The 22,328-nt window shown below is 42.8% G+C and overlaps 1 protein-coding gene and 1 long non-coding RNA gene across 2 annotated transcripts; one reads left to right on the top strand and one right to left on the bottom strand.

The window, feature by feature from the left end:
• Positions 1 to 2,339: 2,339 nt before the first annotated feature.
• LOC138794755 (uncharacterized) lies at positions 2,340 to 2,869 on the top strand. The gene is made up of 2 exons (XR_011363490.1): positions 2,340 to 2,460; positions 2,671 to 2,869. It is a non-coding gene; the product is annotated as an uncharacterized lncRNA (long non-coding RNA).
• RTN4IP1 (reticulon 4 interacting protein 1) lies at positions 2,639 to 22,296 on the bottom strand. Its single transcript, XM_069973612.1, has 9 exons — positions 21,833 to 22,296; positions 20,799 to 20,950; positions 18,021 to 18,089; positions 15,895 to 16,019; positions 15,036 to 15,084; positions 11,426 to 11,562; positions 6,063 to 6,246; positions 5,849 to 5,941; positions 2,639 to 2,779 (listed from the first exon to the last, which is right to left on the bottom strand). Exons 1-9 carry the CDS (start codon positions 22,101 to 22,103, stop codon positions 2,660 to 2,662), a joined length of 1,200 nt encoding a protein of 399 aa, XP_069829713.1. The 5' UTR covers positions 22,104 to 22,296; the 3' UTR covers positions 2,639 to 2,659.
• Between the last annotated feature and the right edge of the window lie 32 nt (positions 22,297 to 22,328).

Here is a 22,328-nt window from a genome sequence, read left to right on the forward strand (position 1 = left end):
AACAATGGTCGTTAGATACGATTGTTACTACGTTATCATTTATTCCTATTGATCCCAGCAAAACGATGAACAATGTGCAATTACACTTAACGATAAGTGAAAAAATGCGGAATTACAGCAAACGATTAATGATAAATTTAGGTTCAGATCTAAATCAACTATCAATGACATACGAACAATTTTTCGATCGTTGCCTGCAATTATACAGAACGATCATTTAAATTCAAACAATTTTTCACACGACAATCGTCCCGTGTAATAGGGCCCTTTATCAGTATTTCCACTTCCCAGTTACTTATTAAGCGAGCATTACTTAGGTATCTTTATCTTTGCTGTCTGATACATTGTGCTTGTAAAAAGCGATCTTTAATTTCCGGCAACAGTGTCACAGAGGCGACCTGAAGATGGAGCCGTAGTCTGACTAAGGCGCAAACCGTGTCACAGACCAGCCTCTGTTTTACAAACACGCCGTATGCGACAACCAAGATAAAAGTACCTAAGCAATGCTTGCATCTAAAGGCCCTATTACACCAAAAGATGTCTGACAGATAATCTTACAGATTTTTTTCCAGCCAAAGCCAGGAATGGTTTGGAAAAGAGGAAAAATCTCAGTCTTATCTTTACGACCTGATCTCTGTTTATAGTTCATTCCTGGCTTTGGCTGAAAATCTGTCATATAATCTGGCAGACATCTGTTGGTGTAATAGGGCCCTAGGTAACTGGAAACTGGCAGCGCTGATATGTGCATATTCTTCCTGTCGGTTTCCCTATAAGAGGAACGCTCCATAGCATTAGATAAATGATAAATGGCAGTTTGTAAATATTTAGGGCGGTGTGTAAACTATTTCTCTGTAGTTTGTATTGCTCATATGATATTGTGCATCGGTTAGTAAAGTAACACTGCCCTCTTGTGTCCAAATGATGCAAGGTAAAAATTCAATATGTTGTAGTGTATTGTAAGGCCTTATTCACACATTTAGGGATTTAGGGACTGTAAATACCTCCTCTATTTTTTCTCTGTGAGCCATGGAGAATCGTATGTAATGGCATCCATATCTGCATCTGTAAAAATGCTCAAGTGGTAAAAAATTACTTTCACATCAAACACGGATTCCATAGACTTCTATTGGCCAAATCTGTGCTGCAATTTCACTCTGCATTAGGATGGCTCAATGGATATCAATGCACAATAAAATAATAACTGACTGTGGATTTGCAATCACAGACAACCTTACTGAACATGTGAATAAGGTCTGACTTTGGTAATGACTTTGTTGGTTTGTAGAATCACTTTGTAGGTAAACAAAACACACACACACACACATTATATATATATATATATATATATATATATACACATATACATACACACGACAGCTGGCAAATACAATATCAGATCCATTTTATGTTTGATCAATATAGTTACCCAGATGGTAAAACTGGATTGCTGCACAACTCGGCATGCAGTTATGTCTCAGGCAGATTACATAGATGATTGCAGGAGTGGTTAAAAAAGAAGACATATAGGGGGAGATTTATCAAACATGGTGTAAAGTGAAACTGGCTCAGTTGCCCCTAGCAACCAATCAGATTCCACCTTTCATTCCTCACAGACTCTTTGGAAAATGAAAGGTGGAATCTGATTGGTTGCTAGGGGCAACTGAGCCAGTTTCACTTTACAACATGCTTGATAAGGGGAGAAGATGGATGAAGGCAAGGGGGATGGATAGATAAACTCTATATTTCTATGTGCATTAATGTTATCTTGTAAGAACTTATCCTAGGCTTTCCTGAGCTCCGACCCGCATGTTTGTCGATGAGCCTTACCAAAGGTTCCGTGGCTGTTCCCATGTTTTCCAGGACTCCCTAGGGCAGCATCCAACTTCTGCAGCCGCTGGAAATTAAACGTTTGGGTAACATTGCCGAACCCAAACATTTTAACAGTTTCGCTCAACACTACTCAGGAGTTTTTTTCAGTCTCAAAAATGCCTCACTCACATGACAGAAGCCAAGCAAAAGTAATACAGACCTTTGGACAAATTAAAAGTGGCAATTACTATAAAGAACAATTTTATCCACTCATGGCCTAATAATTTTCCAGCATAATGACCACCCAACCAGTATTTTTTATCAGAATCTAAATAGACTGTCAGCAGGTTTATGCTGGCCTATCTCAGGGTAGCATAAACTAGAGACAGAAAAGCTGAACAGAATGATGTATCACTTACATTCTTCTGTGCAGCTGATCCAGAGATATCCTCCTGAATAACAATAAATAACTAGTCCTCTCCATTATGTGCGTGTGCTCAGCAGTCTTGGATATTCATGAGCACCAGCTCTCTGCCCACCAGCAGCATATTGGCAGTTGTCTATCAATAGACAGACAGCTTTCAATCATCAGCTGGAGCAGTATAAAAGCTCATTCTCCTGCATATCAGGAGAACGCTTGAACAGAATGATGTAAGTAATAGATTGTTTTGTTCAGTATTTCTGTCACTACTTAATGCTTCCCTAATTTAAGGCAGCATAAACCTAGTGACAGATTACATTTAACTGCTTCCATTCTCCTACAACTGACATGGCTGAAATGCAAAGAAGAAAAGCCACACATAGAGAAATTCTTAAAAAATGTAAAAAATTAAGAAAACTGTAAATATTTTTATTTTTTAGGATCAACAACTTGAATGACGCTTTTTCCCCGAGCATGTCCTGCTTCTAGCTTCTGGAAGGCTTGGGGGACATCAGACAATGGAAACACATGTTCAATTGTAGGACGTATCTAAGGAAAAGAAAAAAAAAGTTGCTAATTTACAAGAAATAGTAAAATATTAAAAGTATACAAAAACAATAAAGTTATCTGCAACCTAAAGGCTATAAATTATTGAAGTAGTTTTCCCACAAATGACGTCTATCATCTATTCAAAGGACTATTTGCAGAATTGCCTGATAAATTATTAAAGGGGTTCACCAATCTATAGTAAAACTGTTCAATGTACAGTATTAACTGTACTCACTGTACAGACTGACAGCAGCTCCCTGTGTACATCATAAAGCTAAAATCACATCCCCTCCTCCAAGCTGGGCTGCCTTGCTATGTGGCGAGTCTGTCCATAAGATGGCTGACATAGAGGAGCATGTGACCATGCCCTAATGCCAAAGTCCTCCATGGGAATATACAGGCTGAGTGGTAGACACTGGGGGCGGGGCATGGTCACATGTTCCTCTAGGTCAGCCATCTTATGGACAGACTCACCACAAAGCAGGGCAGCACAGCCTGGAGGGGGGAGCCTGATTTTAGCTTTATCAGGTACACAGGGAGCTGCTGTCAGTAAGTGCTGTGAATACACTTACTAATACCATACACAGAACTATTTTACTATAAAGCGGCCAACCCCTTTAACTCTTACACGACCCAGGACGTAAATGTACGCGCGGCGACCCCTCTCTGAACTGCCGCGTTCCCGGCTGCTATATGGTGCCCGGGACTGTGACAGTTAGTAGAAATGGTCCGATCGCCCTACCCACTAATAAGGCATTAAGATGCAGCTGTCGAAGTTGACAACTGCATTTAAATGCCCCCCATACCTGGTGATCTAGTGGCAAAAGTTACATATCGTTGTAATTGTATATATAACATGCCAGTTTTACCATAGGCTGACCGGCGTAAACACTGAAAAAAAAATGCATTTTATTTTCAATTTCACCACACATTATTTTTTTCTGGTTTCACAGCATATTTTATGCAAAAATTAAGTCTGTCATTGCAAAGTACAATTAGTGGCGGAAGAAATAAGGGTTCATCTGGGTCTCTAGGTGGGAAAATGCAAGTGCTGTGGCCTTTTAAGAATGAGGGGGGAAAAAACGAAAGCACAAAAATTGGCCCGGTCTTCAAAAGGGTTAAATAGTGAAAATATCATAATAAACATGTAGACATTCAAAAACGACTTTGATTCTAGGCGGACGCCATACGTGGCCAATGGTCCTCGTGAATATGCAAGTATCAAATGGTATCCCTTCATCCTTCCTACCATAGTCTAAATTTTGAACTGATATTTATATAGTTTATATAGACACAAATGATTTGTTTTTCACCATAAAACAGACATGTTAGTGGGTTTGATTGATATCGCTTCATCTCTTGTATTGTTCAAGTAATTCTGCTCTATTCAGTGATAAAAACACTGAGACATGAATACCAAAGTGATGATCCCCTCTAACCGGCATTGTACAACCGTGTTATTTGCAACGATCGCTACATTGTCTAATCTAATCCTGGAACGGCTGACAATACAGTAGGAGCACATAACACTGAGCCGCTGCTAAAATCAACTGACTCAGTTAAAAGTCCTTCCTGTATTAAGGCAGCAAAGGCGGCGGAGGCTCGGGGCAGGATGAATGGCCAAAGATCAGGGGAGATTATGTGAATAATAAAAACACAGCCTATTTACAGCGAAACATCAAACTCCCAGCGCAAGCCACTTTTGTTGTGTTCTGGGAAAAGGGATTAACACGTAGCTCTGCCGAGAGCAGGGATTAGAGAAATATACATTTGTTTATGCAAAAAGACCACAGATGATACAGAGTTTACTCTCCACGTTTTTATTTCTTTTTTTTAGGTTTTATTAAGTCATTCTGCACTGACAGTCACAATTGGGAAACGATTTATTAGCCCGCACTAGAATAATACAGTACAGGTGGGCAAATGAGTAAGAGCCATAGAAATCGACAGACGAACACACTCACGCTGGCCATGCGTATTAAAGAGGTCCTGTCCCAAAAGTGTTTTTTTAAGCAATCAAAAGGGGTTGTGTTTGCGAGCAGTTTTGCAATATACTCTCTTTATTTATTTTGTTTTCTGTGTTCAAATCAACATTATACATATGGCCACTAGGTGTCTCTCTTCACTGCACACGTGTACAGCTGCTGCACATCCACATTCAGTAGCAAAGAATCCTGGAGGTGCTCGCATTGTATGGTCAGCTCTCCTGTCACACAGCACCAAAACCTCTGTAACCACACTCTGAGATTATACTGGGTGGGGGCTGTGATGATCACATGAGGGAAAGCATTGCATTCTGGGAAATGACAAACCAGGAAGAACAGAAACACAAAACAGAGGAAAACTCCCCCAAACAAATGGATTTTTGGTAGTTTCAAAACTGGGAAAGACAGGTAAGTAATGCGTTATGCTTCTGCAGAAGTTTCTTTTTATTTAATCTCTACCTGGAGTTCCCCTTTAAGTGAATGGCCCCCTTCCCCGTGTTCCCCCCACCCCCAGAAGTGTGGTGCATTATACTCACATAATTACTGTCGACCCTGGCCGCCATCTTGGGACAATGATGTAATTCGCAGGAGGCTGGCCAGACCGCTCCAGCCAGCCCCCCTCTGGCGCATCATCAGCTGCTCAGCCATGATTGGCTAAGCATAGCTATGCTCAGCCAATCGCGGCTGAGCAGCTTATGGCGCGCTGGAGGGGGGGGCGACGGTCTCCTGAAGATGACGTGTTCGAACAAAGATGGCGGCCTGGGTCGACAGTGATTATGTGAGTATAATGGAAGACACTTCCGGGGGTGGGGGGGGGGAACATGGGGAAGGGGGCCATTCTCTTAAATTACACACATTAAAAAGTTACATGTTATTCAGAATAATAAATCATTATTTTGGGGGGGTGGAACCAATTGTCAGCATTTCTATGTTTTCTTATGGGAAAATATTTGCTTTGGTTTAAGAGTGGATTTTGATTACAAGGCACCACTGTAATTAGCCTACAATTATTGCCCTCAGTTGATATACAACCTGCATGAAGAATAGGAACAGGTAACATTTACAGAACTGCTACATACAGTACCTTGCCAGCATCAACAAGCTCCCCTATTACATCTAGAGATGGGCCACTGGGAGTAAAGAATCCCCATCGGTAGTGGATTCCTTTGTAGTAGTGCTGGAACAGAGAAAATGGTAATAGACTTATTACATTATAAATACAGTAGTAGCAATTTTCCTAAATTATATGTGCATATAAATTACAAAACTGAAGACTGCCCATCAATGAGAAATATTACCTTCATTACTTTTGATGCCAGCGTAACTCCTGTCCGCATCATGCCGTCTGCTATCCCCAGCTGATCGTTATTATACAGAAAAGGAGTGACTAGCGTAACAAATGTGGCCCCAGACCACGGCTTTAGATACTGAAGAGCCAACTCTTCACTACTTCCTCCAATGTTATCTAGAATGGTGTCAAATCTGGATATTAAATGAGACACATTTATAAGCAAGAATAAATATCCAAAAAAGTTACCTATCCACCACAATCCACAAAGATAGAAATTTTGTTATTTCCTTATTGGAAGGTGCATAGAACTTTGGTTTCATCATGAAGCCCTTTTCTTCAGCTGGGTCATGTGATCTCTTAGTGACCTCCTGGATCTAACATGTGTTTATGTTCTCACCATCTCACTCACCAGAGAGGGGCTTTATTAAAACAAAGGGCCCTATTCCACCGGACGACTATCGTTCGCATATTTGTTAACAATTAACGATCTTAAACGTCCGCTATTGCGAAAGACGTTCACTCATTTCCATGGAACGATAATCGTTACTTATGATCGTATTTGCGATCGTTTTTTCTTCGCTATTGCGTTCGTATCTACTGCGAACTACCGAATGTTTTATTCAATGCGAACGTTTTGCGACCGATAAACGATAAAAATAGGTCCAGGTCTTATAAAGCGATCAACTATTTCTCGTTCGGTCGTTAATCGTTAACTGCATTTCAACTGAACGATTATTGTTTAGATTCGAACGATTTAACGATAATCTGAAAGATAATTATCCGGTGGAATAGGGCCCTAAGGATGGTCCAAACCTGCCGAGGTTCGGGTTTGTATGAACCTGAACACTCGGCATCAGATTCCCTCTGTCTGGCCGCTCCGTGCAGCGGGTGGATACAGCGGGAGGACCGCCTGGAAAACTGGGATACAGCCTATGGCTATGGCTGTATCCCAGTTTTCCAGACGGTCCTCCCGCTGTATCCACCCTCTCCACTGAGCGGGCAGCCAGCGGGAATCATTGCTGAGAGTTCGGGTTCGTACGAACCCGAACCTCGGCAGGTTCGGACCATCCCTAATTAAAACTTCCAAACAATCGGTTATGACATTCCACTTTCATACAAATCTACTGGTGCTGGAAAATGCCCGAGATCTGTAATTTACTTATATGAAAAAATCTCAAGTACTTATCAGCTGCTGCAGAGAGCATTGTGTCAGACTGGAGAATACATCACTTCCTGCAGGACATACAGCAGCTGATAAGTACTATAAGATTGAATACAATGGGAGAGATTTATCAAACATGGTGTAAAGTGAAACTGGCTCAGTTGCCCCTAGCAACCAATCAGATTCCACCTTTCCTTTTTAAGAGAATCTGTGATGAATGTAAAGTGGAATCTGATTGGTTGCTAGGGGCACCTGAGCCAGTTCTACTTTACACCAGTTTGATAAATCTCCCTCATAAGATCCACATTATTAATTTCTATTTTTTTTTCTTATGGCATTGTCAGTATTGTTGTAGCATCTAAGGTTACACACAGGGTTAATGGTTTCCTAAAACAGAATATAATAAGCCTTCAGCATTTGTAGGTTCCTGATGCTACTGTGCGCACATGAAAGGATGACCAGAACACAGTCAAATCATTCAAATAACTACGTGGAAAAAGCCATGGGAGCTTTGCATTTACAAGCCGTATCAGCACAGACTTGTACCATGGCAAATCATAAAATATGCAAATCCATTTGTTTTGCTTTCCACCAGTATTTGACAGTAGACAAGACACATAACACATAACATAATAAAATCAACTTGTTGTGAACAAACAGAAAAGTTAATGACTCTCTCCATTGTAGTAAGAGAACCTTTAGACCCTTTAAAGAATACAGTACATATTTACTGTCCATTGAACTGGGTCACCATATGCTTTTAGGGAATAGGATTTTATTTCCTTCTGTTGTATAGTGCTAGTATTCACATGTAGCCTTGGGGGTCCTGATTAGAACAATGTTCTACGCATCTTGGTTCTACGCATACCCGCCCCCCTCCCCATTTCCCCAATACAGCAATTTTACTATTCTAATCTGCACATTTATCCCATTAGCCAACAGGGCAGTTACTTTCATTCAAATGTAATGTCAAAAGGTATGAACCATAAAGTGTACCCTGGAAAACATCGATACAGCCTACGGCCTATGGCTGTATCCATGTTTTCTAGGACTCCCTAAGGGTCCTATTACAGGGCCTGATCATAAACTGTAAACGAGTGTCGATCTGCTAGATTTGCACTAATTTATTGAGCAATTACAGGGGCCAACTATCGGGCAGCAAGGGCTGTATATATATATATATACAGTGGTACTTTGGTTTAAGAGTAACTTTGTTTAAGAGCGTTTTGGTACTGTACTCTGACCAGGAAGTCTCCCTCACCTTCTAAATCATAGCAGATTCACTTCAGGCTGGGGCTTGCATCAGGGGACAGGACTGTGGAGGTAATCTCTCTATAGCTGTAACCCCTCTTTCCCCGGACAGAGAGGGCTGCACGTGTGTTCCCACATATGTCCTGCTCCTTCCTTTATGCTCCCTGCAGTCTCTGTCACTCCCTGATTGGTCCATGCTGAACACACACCCCTTCCCCATTGCTGTCATGTGACCACACAGACCTCTGACAGCAGCCCTGCTTCTCTATTCTAGCCTGTTGTACTACGCTACTGCATTATGCTACTGCAGCTCCATCCTCTATCTACAAACTGCTGCTGTGTTATCAGGTTTATGCACTTACTATACATTATACTCCACATGCTGATTGCTATACACTACAGTAACTTATAATATCACATATTCAGCTGTTTCTCACTGTTTGTTTCATTTGTTTTACATGTCATTCAGAATATAAAATCACTATTTTTTGGGTGTGGAACCAATTGTCTGCATTTCAATGATTTCTTCAGGGAAAATTTGCTTTGGTTTAAGGGCCAGTTCACACTGAGTAAACACGGCGTGATTCTGCAGCGGAGAATCCCGCCGTGCTTAGTGTGCTGCTGTAAGTAGATGAGAGGGCGCGCGCTCGTCCGCTGCCGCCGCTCCCCGCTCAGAGAAGTAACATGTTACTTCTTTGAGCAGAGAGGAGAGGGAGCGGACGAGCGCGCGCCCTCTCATTTACTTACGGCAGCACACTCAGCACGGCGGGATTCTCCACCACGGAATCTGTTTACTCAGTGTGAACTAGCCCTAAGAGTAGATGTGGATTACAAGCACGGTCCCGGAACCAATTATACTCGTAATCCAAGGCACCACTGTGTATATATGTATATATATATTTTGTTAGTGAAGCCCTTGCCTTTAGTGTAAAATAATAAGGTATTAACTCACCTTACCTGGTGTACTCGGGCCTTCTCCCATGTCTGCAGCTGTGCCTTCTGTTCCAGTCTCTACACTGACAGGCCGCCGGTCACTCAGCCAATCACCGGCCGCAGCCTGTTTTAGCTAGTGATTGCCTTAGTGGCCGCTGCCTGTCTCGGGCAGGGATTGGCAGAGAGGATGGGGCCTGTCAGTGCAGAGACCGGAACAGAAGGCAGAGCTTCAGACACTGGGAAATGCCTCCGAGGACATTGGAAAAGGCTCAAGGACACCAGGGAACGTGGTAAGGTAAGTTAATACTTTCTTATTTATATGACATTCAATAAAATAGCTGATGATAGCGATACAGAATGTGTGTTTTGCTATTTTACACCTTTACAACATAAAAATACTACTACTACTAATAATAATAATTTCAATGTGTCATGTAAATAGCTATTATGTGTAGCGATGCGCCCCCGACGCCCAATCATTTTAGTTCTGGATCTAAAAGAAAACGATCAGCCGATGATCAGCTGATCGCTCTCTCTATTACACGGAGGGACAGTTGTCCAAATACAGTAGGCCTGATTTGACCGATTATCACTCTGTGTAATATGGCCCTAGGGCTGCATCTCACTTCTTCAGCCACCCGTAATTAAATACAGGGCGTTCAGGTTCGAACAGACTAGTCCATACTAACATAGTAATCTTGTGATATCTTTATCCGATTGATAAATTGCTTTTTCCAATCTATTCATATGTTAGTTAGCAGCTTATGTGCACTGGGAGCGTTCCTTAGTCCCCATGTGCACTGCTATGCCCAGCCACCCCCTAATCAATATTCATGAAGGCCCTGAGGCCATGTCGTTGTAATATATCTCATGTATGCACAGTAACACTAGGGGATAGAAAAGGCAAGGTAATAATGAGCTTAGCACCTACACCCTGACCAATGAGAATGAGAATCTAATTCTAAGTGGTGTAAATCTGTAGCTCAGATGTACAGCTCTACTGTAGGGTTAGATTTACCAAACCAGAATCTAATGAATTGGCTAACAATTCATGTAGACTTCTAAAAGTTGTTCTGCTTTCAACTGTTCCGATTCGCCAGAAAGGCCTGGAATAAAACTGCAGACTTTCTTACTACAGACTTCTCTGGGGATTCTGAACAGCTGAAAAGTAGAAAAACTTTTACAAGACTAAATAACTCATGATTGATTAGTTCAGCACGTCTTACTGTAGATTGAATGTATTCTATAGACAGGCACTTTTCCGTCTCAGTCAGTGATTGGCTGAGCGGGCTGTCACTCCCGAGACAAGCTTGCCTCGGAAGTAACGGCGGCTACAGATAATGGTAGACATCGGCAACACTGGGGGAGCATGGTGAGGTAAGCATAACATGTTTGTTATATTTTCTTATACAGCAGTACCATGTTAAAGATGTGCTAGCACCAGATAAAAGATTTAAAGATTAAAGAGGTACTCCGGGCTGGGGTTATCTTTAGTGTATGGCCAGGGAGGGGGTGGATATAGAGGCCGTCGGTCACTTACCTCCACGGTTCCAGCGCCGGGTCCAGGATCGCGATGCCCCGTTCTCCCGTCCCACTGCAGCTTCCTGGTCTGAGCTGCGGCTTGAGACGTGACGTCTCAAGGCAGTTCAGCCATTCAGAGGTCGTAGCGGGATCTTGCTTCGGCCGCTGAATGGCTAAGCTGTCTTGAGACGTCACGTCTCAAGCCGCAGCTCAGACCAAGAAGCGGCAGCGGGGCGGGAGAACGGGGTGGGGCGATCTGGGACCCCGCGCTGGAACCGGGGAGGTAAGTGATCGGCGGCCTCTATATCCACCCCCTCCCCGGCTATACCCTAAAAATAACCCCAGGCCGGAGTACCCCTTTAAGAAAAATCTACATACAGTGCTGAATATCATCCAAGCATTATAATATCATCCTAGAACCTAAGTACAGTATTATAATTGATGACAAAATAGAACACATACATGTACAATTCTAGCCATGTTTGAATTAAGGATAGACTTACTGATCCCTTGTCTTTAACTGTTCTTGCAAACTTTCCACAGTATAGTCAATTATGTCATCAGCACCAAGATCTTTCATCAGGTTAAAGGCATTTCCAGAACACACAGCAGTTACATGAGCACCCCATGCTTTCAATAACTACAAAAGATGTAACTGAGGTTAATATTAAATGTAAAAAAAAAAAAAAAATAACATTCAAATAAAAAATTTAATAAAAAAAATGAAAAGGGAACTTATCAATGACTATGTTAGGTTGAGTTCACACTGCGTTTCTGCAGTCCATTTAATGTATAACTTTCATTTTAAAAAAAGGGTGCAAAAACTGATGCAATTGGATCCATTTTTCCATTATGAAAGAAAGGATCAAAACGGATGTGTTTTTTTTTTCCTTTTTTTTTTAGCATACACAAAAGCGTGGTTGACCACATTTTTGTGTAGGTTAAAAGTAACCATTTAAAAACGGATATGTTAAACAAACTGCAAAAATGCAGTGCAGACTGAATCCTAAAATTGTTGCAAATGCCACTGTCTTGCACAAACATTTTGCAATTTGTTAGCATAAAGTCTTAATAAAACTGGTGAGGATGAAACCAGTGCAAAATAAAATAAACACTGGCATGTAAAACGCTGGCATTGAATACCTGTAGCTGACAAAGTTACATGCAGCCCTAGGGAGTCCTGGAAAACAACCATAGGCTGTACAGTGGTACTTTGATTTAAGAGTAACTTGGACTGAGAGCGCTTTACAAGAAGAGCTCACGTTTTTTCACAATTGTAACTTGGTTTAAGAGCATTGCTTTGGTTTAAGAGCTCCCTGTACTGGGTGGGAGCGCGAGTGGAGGAGGGGCATGGTCTGCATAGCATGGTCTACAGCACTGTACTCTGACCCAGGAAGTCTCCCTCACCTTCCAAATCACAGCAGATCCACTTCACACTGGGGCTTGCATCAGGGGACAGGACAGTGGAGGTAATCTCTTCATAGCTGTAACCCCTCTCTCCCCGGACAGAGAGTGCTGCTATACTGTGCCCACATATGTCCTGCTCATTCCTTCATGTCCACTGCAGTCTCTATCAAGCCCTGTTTCCCATCCTCTAAATTCCTGCTATAATGTGCCTGCACTTACAATCAGCTATACACACTGCTGCTATAATGTGCCTGCACTTAAAGGGGTAGTGCGGCGGTAAAGAATTATCCACAGAATAACACACATAACAAAGTTATACAACTTTGTAATGTATGTTATGTCTGTGAATGGCCCCCTTCCCCGTGTCCCACCACCCCCACCCGTGTACCCGGAAGTGTGGTGCGCTATACAAACCTGTCACGTGCCGACACCCGTCTCCGATCTTCATTCAGTGACGTCTTCTTCGGCCGGCCGGCGAACAGCTCCGTCTGTTCCGAATGCTGGCCGCCCTCTGCAGCTACTGGATTTATGCACTTACTATATATTATACTCCACATGCTGATTGCTATACTCTACATACTCTACAGTAACTTATAATATGACATTCAGCTGTTTCTAAATGTTTGTTTACTTTGTTTTACTTGTTTTTCAGAATAAAAAAAAAAATCATTAATTTTGGGGTGTGGACAAATTGTCTGCATTTCAATGATTTCTTATAGGAAAATTTGCTTTGGTTTAAGAGTGGATTTGGATTACAAGCACAGTGTTGGAACAAATTATGCTCGTAATCCAAGGCACCACTGTATTCATGTTTTCCAGGACTCCCTAGGGCTGCAGCCAACTTCTTCCGCCATCAGTATTAAAATGCAGAGCACTACCTCGAGCATGCTCGAGTCACGCTCACTACATCATATCTGGTGGAAATGCCTAAGTTGCTGGCCATAAATACATATAGTTTAGCTCCTAAACTTGCCAGGCTACATAGACATACATTAAACATACTATTCAGCCTTCCTGCAGCAGCCAATATATGTGCATGGGAAGCTAACTGCATCTTGTACCATCAGACACATCCTCTTTAATCTGACCCACGGATAGAACGGCGCCGTCACGGGGAGGCCGGTGCCGCAGTTCGTTTTTTGAACCGCGGCCCGGTTCCCATGTACGGCGCCATTCTATGCACGGGTACCGGGTCGGGGCTGAAGCACAGGAGGCGGGCCGGCCCGCCCCGCGTGGGCGGAATCCCCCGCCCCTCTATGACGCGGCTCCATTAATTCTAATGGAGCCGCGTCATAGAGGGGAGGGAATTCCCTCCCACTGTGAATTCCCTCCCACCGTGACGGCGCCATTCTATCCGTGGGTCAGATTAAAGAGGATGTACATCCTTTAAAGACAATGGACAACTTTAAAAACAAATTCTTGCTTTGTTCTTTTTACGGTGCAAAACATTTTCATCAAAAATGTTAAGCTGTTCACACTGCGTTTTTGCTGTCTGTTTAACGTGTACGTTTAAAGGGGGGGGGGGAAGAGATGCAAAAACAGATGCTGTTGTAAGCTATACTGCAGAATTAGTTTTACATTGGATTTATAAAATTAAAAAATATTACAACATAAATTTCTATTAAAAAAAAGCATAGAAATGGACCTGTTTTTTTTTTTACGCACACATAAAATGTGGTAACCATGTTTCTCTGTATGTTAAAATTAAACATGCTGAAACAGAAACAGTGAAATGGATGGGAAAACCAAATGTGAACCTGAACTTAGTTTCTCTTCTACAGTTTCTACTGATTGCTGTGTAAATGCCAATTTAACTGTACACCTGTACAAAGCATTGTGTTGGGCCCACCAAATGTAAGGAATTAAAGGGGTACTCCGGCCACTTAAAATGTATGACATATTGCTGCCCTTGTATAGAACATAATAAACATCCTATTCTTACCTAACCACGCTCCCCCAGGGTTCTCCTGCGTTGCCTTCAGGTACCCTGCTAAACACTAAAGCTCCTAATTCAGAGTCTCGTAAGTGACAGCCTAGACACCTAATCAGTGGCCACGGTGTTGTCCTGCTTCAGTCAGTAACTGTCTGAGTGCTAAGTGGGATTTGGGACTGCCGAGGTAAGTCTGTCTCGAAAGTAGGGGCGAGAGTTTTTAGCGGGGGACCCAAAGACACCCTAGCCTGAGGATGCATGGTTAGGTAAGAATATGATGTTTATTATGCTTCATGCAAGGGCAGAAACATAGCAAAAATTTTAAATGGCTGGAGTACTCCTTTAAGTGGTGATGCACTGTGTCACCACTTAACTTCTCAAGTTATGCAGTAAGCAGAAGTGCATAGCGCATTGTTGGTTACTGTACAGGAGCCCCATAATGATGGGAGTCCCAGTTGTGAGCAGGGTTTCCTGTTCAAAAGCAAAAGACTTTTTCTCCTGAGCGGCCCAGTGGCCAAGCTTATGCTGAGCAGGAGGCATTGTATACCTCCTGCCTAGCCCTGGAAAGAGTCCTGTGGCAATGCATGCAAGAAAATGGAAGAAGGTGACCTGGTCTAATGGATCAAATTTTAAGTGCTGCTGTTTCCATAGGGCTGTAGTCCGACCCCAGTGCACCATACCGCCTAATTAGCACATAAAAAACGAGATATTTAATTTCCTGAAATGGTGCCGAGGACAATATTATGGCTCATTAGTGTGTGCTAGAATGCCAATACCTGAACGGCTGCTGTACCAACTCCCCCCGATGACCCAATAATTAATACCCTGGGGGGAAAAAAGAAAAAAAAAATTATTCAAATCCTCTACTATGCAGCAACGATGCAGACTCTTAAAGAGGTATTTCACCTTAAATAACTTGTTCAAAGGATAGGGGACAAGTAAGAGATCACGGGAGGACCCGACCTTTGTACCCTCGGGTGATCTCCAGATCGGCCCCCTGCTTCTATGATTTGAATAGAGCCGCGGGTACGGCGCGTAGAGCAGCAAGAAAGAGTTGAGTACAGCACTTGGCTCTTTCCGGCAGCTCCATAGAAAATGAATAGAGCCGCGGGTCACATGCCATACCTGCAGCTCTATTCAAAACAAAGGAGCATGGGGCCAATCTGGAGATTGCAGGGGAACAGAGGTCGGACCCCCCACACATTCTCTTACTTGTCCCCTATCCTGTAGATACTAGATCTAAATTCTAAGGGCCATAAGCCCAAAACACACACTAGTCTGTTCTAGAGAAGCACTAGTCTAATGGGCCTTAGAATTTTGGTCTAGTGGTTGTATCCACTTAGGACTGCTCTTTTTGGCACACTTTTTGTTTGAAATATATCCTGTGGATAGGGGACAAGTAAGTTTAAAGGTAGAAAACCTCTTTAAGCCAGCCATGACACCTAGTTTAAGTTTCCAAAAATAACATTACATCCCATGAAGGAAACACTGAAAGGATGAAGTGTAGCTATGTCACCAATATTATTACACTTAGAAATCTAAAGAGCCAAAAGCAGAGCATTAATGGGAACACAAATTATAACCTAAAAACAACAATATTTTGATGTCTATCAGGAAACACTAAGTGACACTTACCGTTTCCCTGGACACTTTTCTTTACTCAAACCACAGCTATTAACAAGGGCCGCCCAAGCAGTCAGCGTCACGTAAGGTAAAGATGCAGCTTCTGTATGACTAAGTGACTTTGGTTTCAAGGACACCTTAAAAAAGTCACACAGATCATTAAGGCCATTAATGTCACAAAGTAATCCAAAAACAAAGGTAAAAATAACACTTGTCTATAGTAAGCTTGCCACGTGGGCTCATTTATCTGAACTTGTCTCCAAAAAAAAAAAATTATTAATTTTTATTTACTATATCTGTGTATAGTCTACTGATAGAGACTGAAAGGGAACCTATTGTTTAAGGCGACTTTTCAGAATGAAATGTTGTGTACGTGCAAGGAGAATAGCAGTATTTCCGGGCACCATACACCTTCTATTCTGCATTTATTAGTTTTGCCATTGGCAGGCTCGTTTTCTTTTCTCCAAAGCGGCAAATAGTCATCTGTGCGGGAAGCCGCCCATGACTAGTCACGGCTCTCTGCCTGTCAGCACAGTCTGGGGAGATGATTGACAGGCAGAGAGACCCATTACAGGCCTCTCTGCTTGCCAATCATCCCTGCACTGCACACTGACAGGCAGAGAGCTATCACAAGTGGCTACCCGTCCAGATGACTAGTTGCCGCCCCTTTCCCAGCCTTGTGTGGGGTAATAAAACAGCTTTTCCCCTTTGTAAAGCTACTGCTGCAGCTGCGGCTGGTACGCTCTGCAAGCTACACAGTAGATCTTTACTGTGCTGCTGCAAACCATATCAGCATATTAGTCTCCAAATATCAGAAGCAAATATACACCAAAAATACTCTGATTTTCTGCTGTGGAAAACAGGTAGCATTTTCTCAGCAAGTGGCTGTAGCCCTAAGCATTATCGGGACATGATGGCTGCCATATGAAATATTTTAATTTTACACTTACAGAAGAGTAGCTTAAAGCGTCTTAAAATCAACAGGGTTTGTGATCACAAGCAATTTTGCAATGTACTCTCTTCCTTTATTTTTTTGTCATGCTGTATTACAGCCATACTGTGGTCCATGCTCCTCCTGTGCTGATATTTGGGCTTTTCTCTGTTTAAAAAAAACAAGAGGCCAAACACAGAAAGTCCCAGTCCTTTGCAAGCTCACACAAGTAGAGTTAAAGAGGATGTACCATCAGGTACATCCATTTTAAAAGACTCACGGATAGAACGGCGCCGTTACATTGAGGTTCCGCGGTCCATTTTCTGAAACGCGGCCCAGTTCCAGTGTACAGTGCCGTGCTATGCACGGGTATCGGGCCGGACCTGAAGCACTGGAGGCGGACTGGCCCGCCCCCCAGTGGAAGGAAAGCCCTGCCCCTCTATGACACGGCTCCATTGAACCGGGCTGCGGTTGAAAAAACGGACTGCGGCACCGGCTCCCCTGTGATGGCGCCGTTCTATCCGTGGGTCACATTAAACAGCATGTACCTGATGGTACATCCTCTTTAACAACTATCAACTACACATGCTTACCTGGAGAAAATGCTCTTTTTTATACAACATTTCAGTCAGTCACGTCATGTCACTGTGTAGTTAGAGAGGTTTTGCTGCGGTGTGACAGGAGAGCTGACCATACAATGTGAGCACCCCCATGATTCTCTGCTACTGAATGTGGACGTGCAGCAGCTGTACAAATGCACAGTGTATATTGCAAAATTGCTTGTTATCACAACCTCTGTTAATTTCTAAATAAAATTAAAAAAATTGCAACAGTGCCTCTAAAAATCACACTGAATACTGTCCAATATAGACACCAATTTTTTTTTTTTTTATTTAATAAAATGGGTTCCTTCTGATTAGGCATCTTGTTTCTGGCCTGGAAAAATTCAAGATGATCTACAATCCTGTGTAGGGAACAAGTGCTAGATTATGAAATGTTGAACTGAAGGCCTTTCACTATTTCATTGGTGGCTTGTGTCTTGCTTTCTTCTGGTGACATGGCTAATGGAAAACTTGGATAGGCAGGCAGATCAGGCACTGTTCTATCACGGACACAAAGAATCACGCCGAGATCCTCACTCATAGAATATAGACAGTTGTATATGGAATATAAAAGAAGAGACCGCTAGCAGTAACTGCATATTTACCTCATTAACGCTCGCAACAACAAACTCTGCAAACGTGCCTTGCTTCCATGGAGGGACCGCTGCCCACACCTGCCAATAAAGCCAAAACAGGTCAGGCCTTTGCTTTTGCCTCAATTTATCTGTGTACACATTTTTTAGACGTAAAGGTGACAAAACTAACATGCAAGTGTCAATGAAAAAAGGGGTATTCCGCTAAGAATTAACTTTTAATATGTTGCTACCCAGGCACAGAACATAACAAACAGCCTATGCTTACCTTTCCACTCTCCTTCAGTGTCCTCCTCTGTCATCTTCAGTCCCCGGCTGAACGATCCTGCCTCCACTTCTGACATGGACTCGAATGGCAGCAACAGCCCACTCAGCCAATCACTGACTGAGACGGGACAGCACCGCGGCTAGTGATTGCCTGAGAGGGCCGTTACTGCCAGATCGGTCCCTCTCGGGAATGGAGCCGGGGACTGAAGATGACGTTAGATGACACCAGGGTAGCACGGAAAGGTAAATACAGGCCATTGGTTATGTTCTGCATCAGGGCAACATATTAAAAGTAGTACTCCTGCCCTGCATGCCTGATAATCAGCCAACAGGGGCCGTTTTCATGCTCATCAGCTATTCACTGCCACTCAGCCTGTTTAAAAGGGCCCCCTTAATAGACAAGGAAAACTAGTATAACAATATACCAATCTGGATCAAGCTTCTAAATATCACATTTTTGCCTAACATCTTCTTGTATAGGATCTTGTAACAATTTATTTTAGCTCCAATGCATCTGAAATTAAAGATAAAGCAACTTTGGAAATCACCTTCATTTTTTCTGTAATTCAATTATAGGGATCCTTTAGCCCTCCAGCTGGCCGCCTACTGGTCTGGTGGCACCACTGGATATATATCAATAAAAGCATTCACATCTATAACTTTGTTGTCTGTCTTGTTGTTTTGTTTTTTTTAAACAACTTTATTTGGATTACAGCGTCAAGGAGGCGGGGCCTAGGGTTACATGGGCCCTAGAACCACTATGCCTGAAAGTGCCGTACGCCCTGTGTTTAATTGATTATGCAAATACAATAAAGTAAGGCAGGGCATTTCTAGTGCCCAAGGAAACCTAGGCACCATTTACTGTCCAATTTTTTTTTATGGAAATAAAAAAAAAAACAGGCGCAGGCAACAAGAAGGAATCTTCTGAATGCTTTTATTGATATCCATCCAGAGATGCTGCCAGCTTGGTAGGTAGTCATGGGGCGACAGATTCCCTTTTATTACTTCTTTTATTATAGAGCAGCCATATAAGATGAATGCCGGACATAAGGGCTCTGGTAGCAGCAATGTATACAGCTTGTATGACTGTTATATAATCTATATAATACAACAAGCATTAAATAGAGAGGACTAAAGGGCCTATTACACGGGTCTTCAGAGGAGCAAACGAGCGCTCTCAGCGCTCGTTTGCTCCTCGTTCCCCGCTTGCTGCCGCCGCTATTCAACGTGGCTGCAGCGAGCGGGTGAGTGCGGAAGGGGGCGGCGGGGACCTGCAGGGGGGCTGCCCGGGTGATCGCTGATCGTCCGGGCAGCCCATAGGATATAGCAGCGTCTGCTGCCGATGCTCCTATTCAACGGAGCGACGTCGGCAGATCGCTGCTTTATCAGTCGCTTGTTTTTCAACATGTTGAAAAACAAGCGACTGCAACGATCAGCCGACATGAACAATGTCGGCTGATTGTTGCACTCTATTCCACGGGACGATTATCGTCCGTAGCGGCCAATATCGGCCAAATACGGACGATAATCGTTCCGTGAAATAGGGCCTTAAGGGCCCTTTTACACAGAAAGATTATCTGACAGATTATCTGCTAAAGATTTGAAGCCAAAACCAGGAACAGACTATAAACAGATATCAGGTCATACAGGAAAGCCTGAGATTTCTCCTCTTTTCAAATCCAGTCCTGGCTTTGGCTTTAAATCTTTGGCAGATAATCTGTCAGATAATCTTTCTGTGTAAAAGGGCCCTTAGTACCAGGATTAATTATACATTGCCAGTGCTTTTCTTCCACAGGCACAGCCACCCAGCTAGTGCTGACTCTTTGGACTTATTGCTTACGAGCTGTAGACAGGATACAGGGATTTTTTTTTTTAGTGCTATTTGCAGTACTGATCCTTTATTGATTCATGTAATATGCATCCATAGAACAAGATCGCAGCAACAACGGGGTCTTACTTCCTCAGGCTGGGTTAATACTACATTTTTGTCATCTGTTTTCTTTATATTTTTTGCAAAAAAACAAATGAAGAACGGATGCATTTGTGCGTATCCGTTTTGATCCGTTTTTCCGTTATTAAAAAAAAAAAAAAAGGATCAAAACGCAACGTTAAAAAAAGGGATGCCTTTTGAACCTCTTTTTATCATGGAAGTCAATGGAAAAACTGATCAAAACGGATGCACACAAATGCATCAGTTTTGCCATCGTTTTTTTTTTTCAAAAAGGATGGGAAAAAAAAATAAAAAATGTAGTGTGAACCCAGCCTAACACTATGTAAAAATGACGTCTTTTATAATAAAAGCACTCATGGAGCAAATGTCTGTTATTTTTTAAATAGCATACGTTATTTGCACAATGATGGGCGATGCTATGAAAGACAGCTGTCTTTTTTTTTTTACATAGTGTGAATCTAGCCTCACGGTGTATCCTCGTAACTTGTGTGTATGCCTCTTATTCTGTGTACTGTATCACACACTGTGGGGAGTATCCAGCTGTGAAAACTGATTTCATATACAGTACTTGCCTGATCTCCAGGTTTAAAATATTTGACGTTAAGTCCACATTCCATGACAGTACCGGAAACATCTCGGCCCAAAATCAAAGGAAATTCGCTGCCAGCGGTCTTTATATGAAGAGGATCCCGACTCATGTTTAAGCTTTTTGCTCCATAACCACCTAGAAAGGGAACAACACTTATTTACTGTAAGAGTTTAGAATCCGAAAGATAGACTGCAATAAAATAGACTAAAATGACTTCTTAGAGAAAAATCATGATACTGTATCTCTTCTCAAGATTCAGATTTTGTAAAATTCTTATTTTGCACATGTGTACTGGAAAGCAGCTTGAGGTTTTGGTTCATTCGATAGCAGTGTTCCCATACCCATGCCTTTCCAGCCTTTTTTAAAAAACAAAAACTAACTACAATTCCCAGCATGCCAAGTCTATATAACAGGTGTCAAACTGCGGCATTCCAGTTGTTGAAAGTTTACAATTCCCATCATGCCTGGACAGCAAAAGCTTTTACTTTGGCTATCCAGGCATGATTGAAATCGTAGTTTTGTCCACTAGTACTACAGATATCAACAAGGTGTTATCCAGCGCTACAAAAACATGGCCGCTTTCTTCCAGACACAGCACAGTTCTTGTGTCCAATTCAGGTGTGGCTTGCAATTAAAGGGGTAAAGGCAGCTCAGCAATTCAGCAGCCGAGGCGGGACCCCGCTATGACCGCTGAGCTGCCTTGAGACGTCAGGTCTCAAGCCACAGCTCAGACCAGGAAGCGGCAGCAGGACGGGAGAACAGGGCAGCACGATCCGGGACCCGGCGCTGGAACCGGGGATGTAAGTGACCCCTTCACCCGGCCATACAATAAAAATAACCCCAGCCAGGAGTACCTCTTTAAGCTCCATTCACTTCAATAGAACTGAGTTACAAAAACCTGCACCCAAACTGGAGACAAGAGTGGTGCTGTCTCTGGAAGAAAGCGGACATGTTTTTGTGGCGCTGGATAACCCCTTTAACTGGTTACAGGGATCACAGACAAGCACATTCACTTACTTCTCATGTTCACATCGATAGGATTGACACTGGCAGCGTGGACTTTGATGATCACTTCATTTGGATAATGGATGATAGGAAACAGCACGTTGTCACTGAAGCGCAGAACCTCATTGCCACCATATTTTCCTATGACCCAGGCTGGCATGACTGTCCTCCTCCTACATGACAGGTGGATCCCCCTGCCCTTACTGACCTCTGCTGTTACACTGGGGCCCCTACACAACTGGGAGAAGGATCTCCTGCACACAGCGTTCATCCTGCTCAGCATAGCAGAAGGAGCTACAATACAAACATATATAAGTGGCTAGAGCCACATTGTCACGTGACCGATCCGACAGCACCACACTCAGCCACTGACACTTCAGCAATGAAAGTGTTAATCCCGAAGCGTGAAGCTCTGACCCGTCTGACACCGGCTCTGCACTTCTCCTCCTCTACAGTCTTGTCCCTTCTATGTCCTCTATCCGCTTCCGGGTTCCAAGCCTCGTTCCCG

Source organism: Dendropsophus ebraccatus, chromosome 6, assembly GCF_027789765.1.
Source record: "Dendropsophus ebraccatus isolate aDenEbr1 chromosome 6, aDenEbr1.pat, whole genome shotgun sequence".
NCBI lineage: Eukaryota > Metazoa > Chordata > Amphibia > Anura > Hylidae > Dendropsophus > Dendropsophus ebraccatus.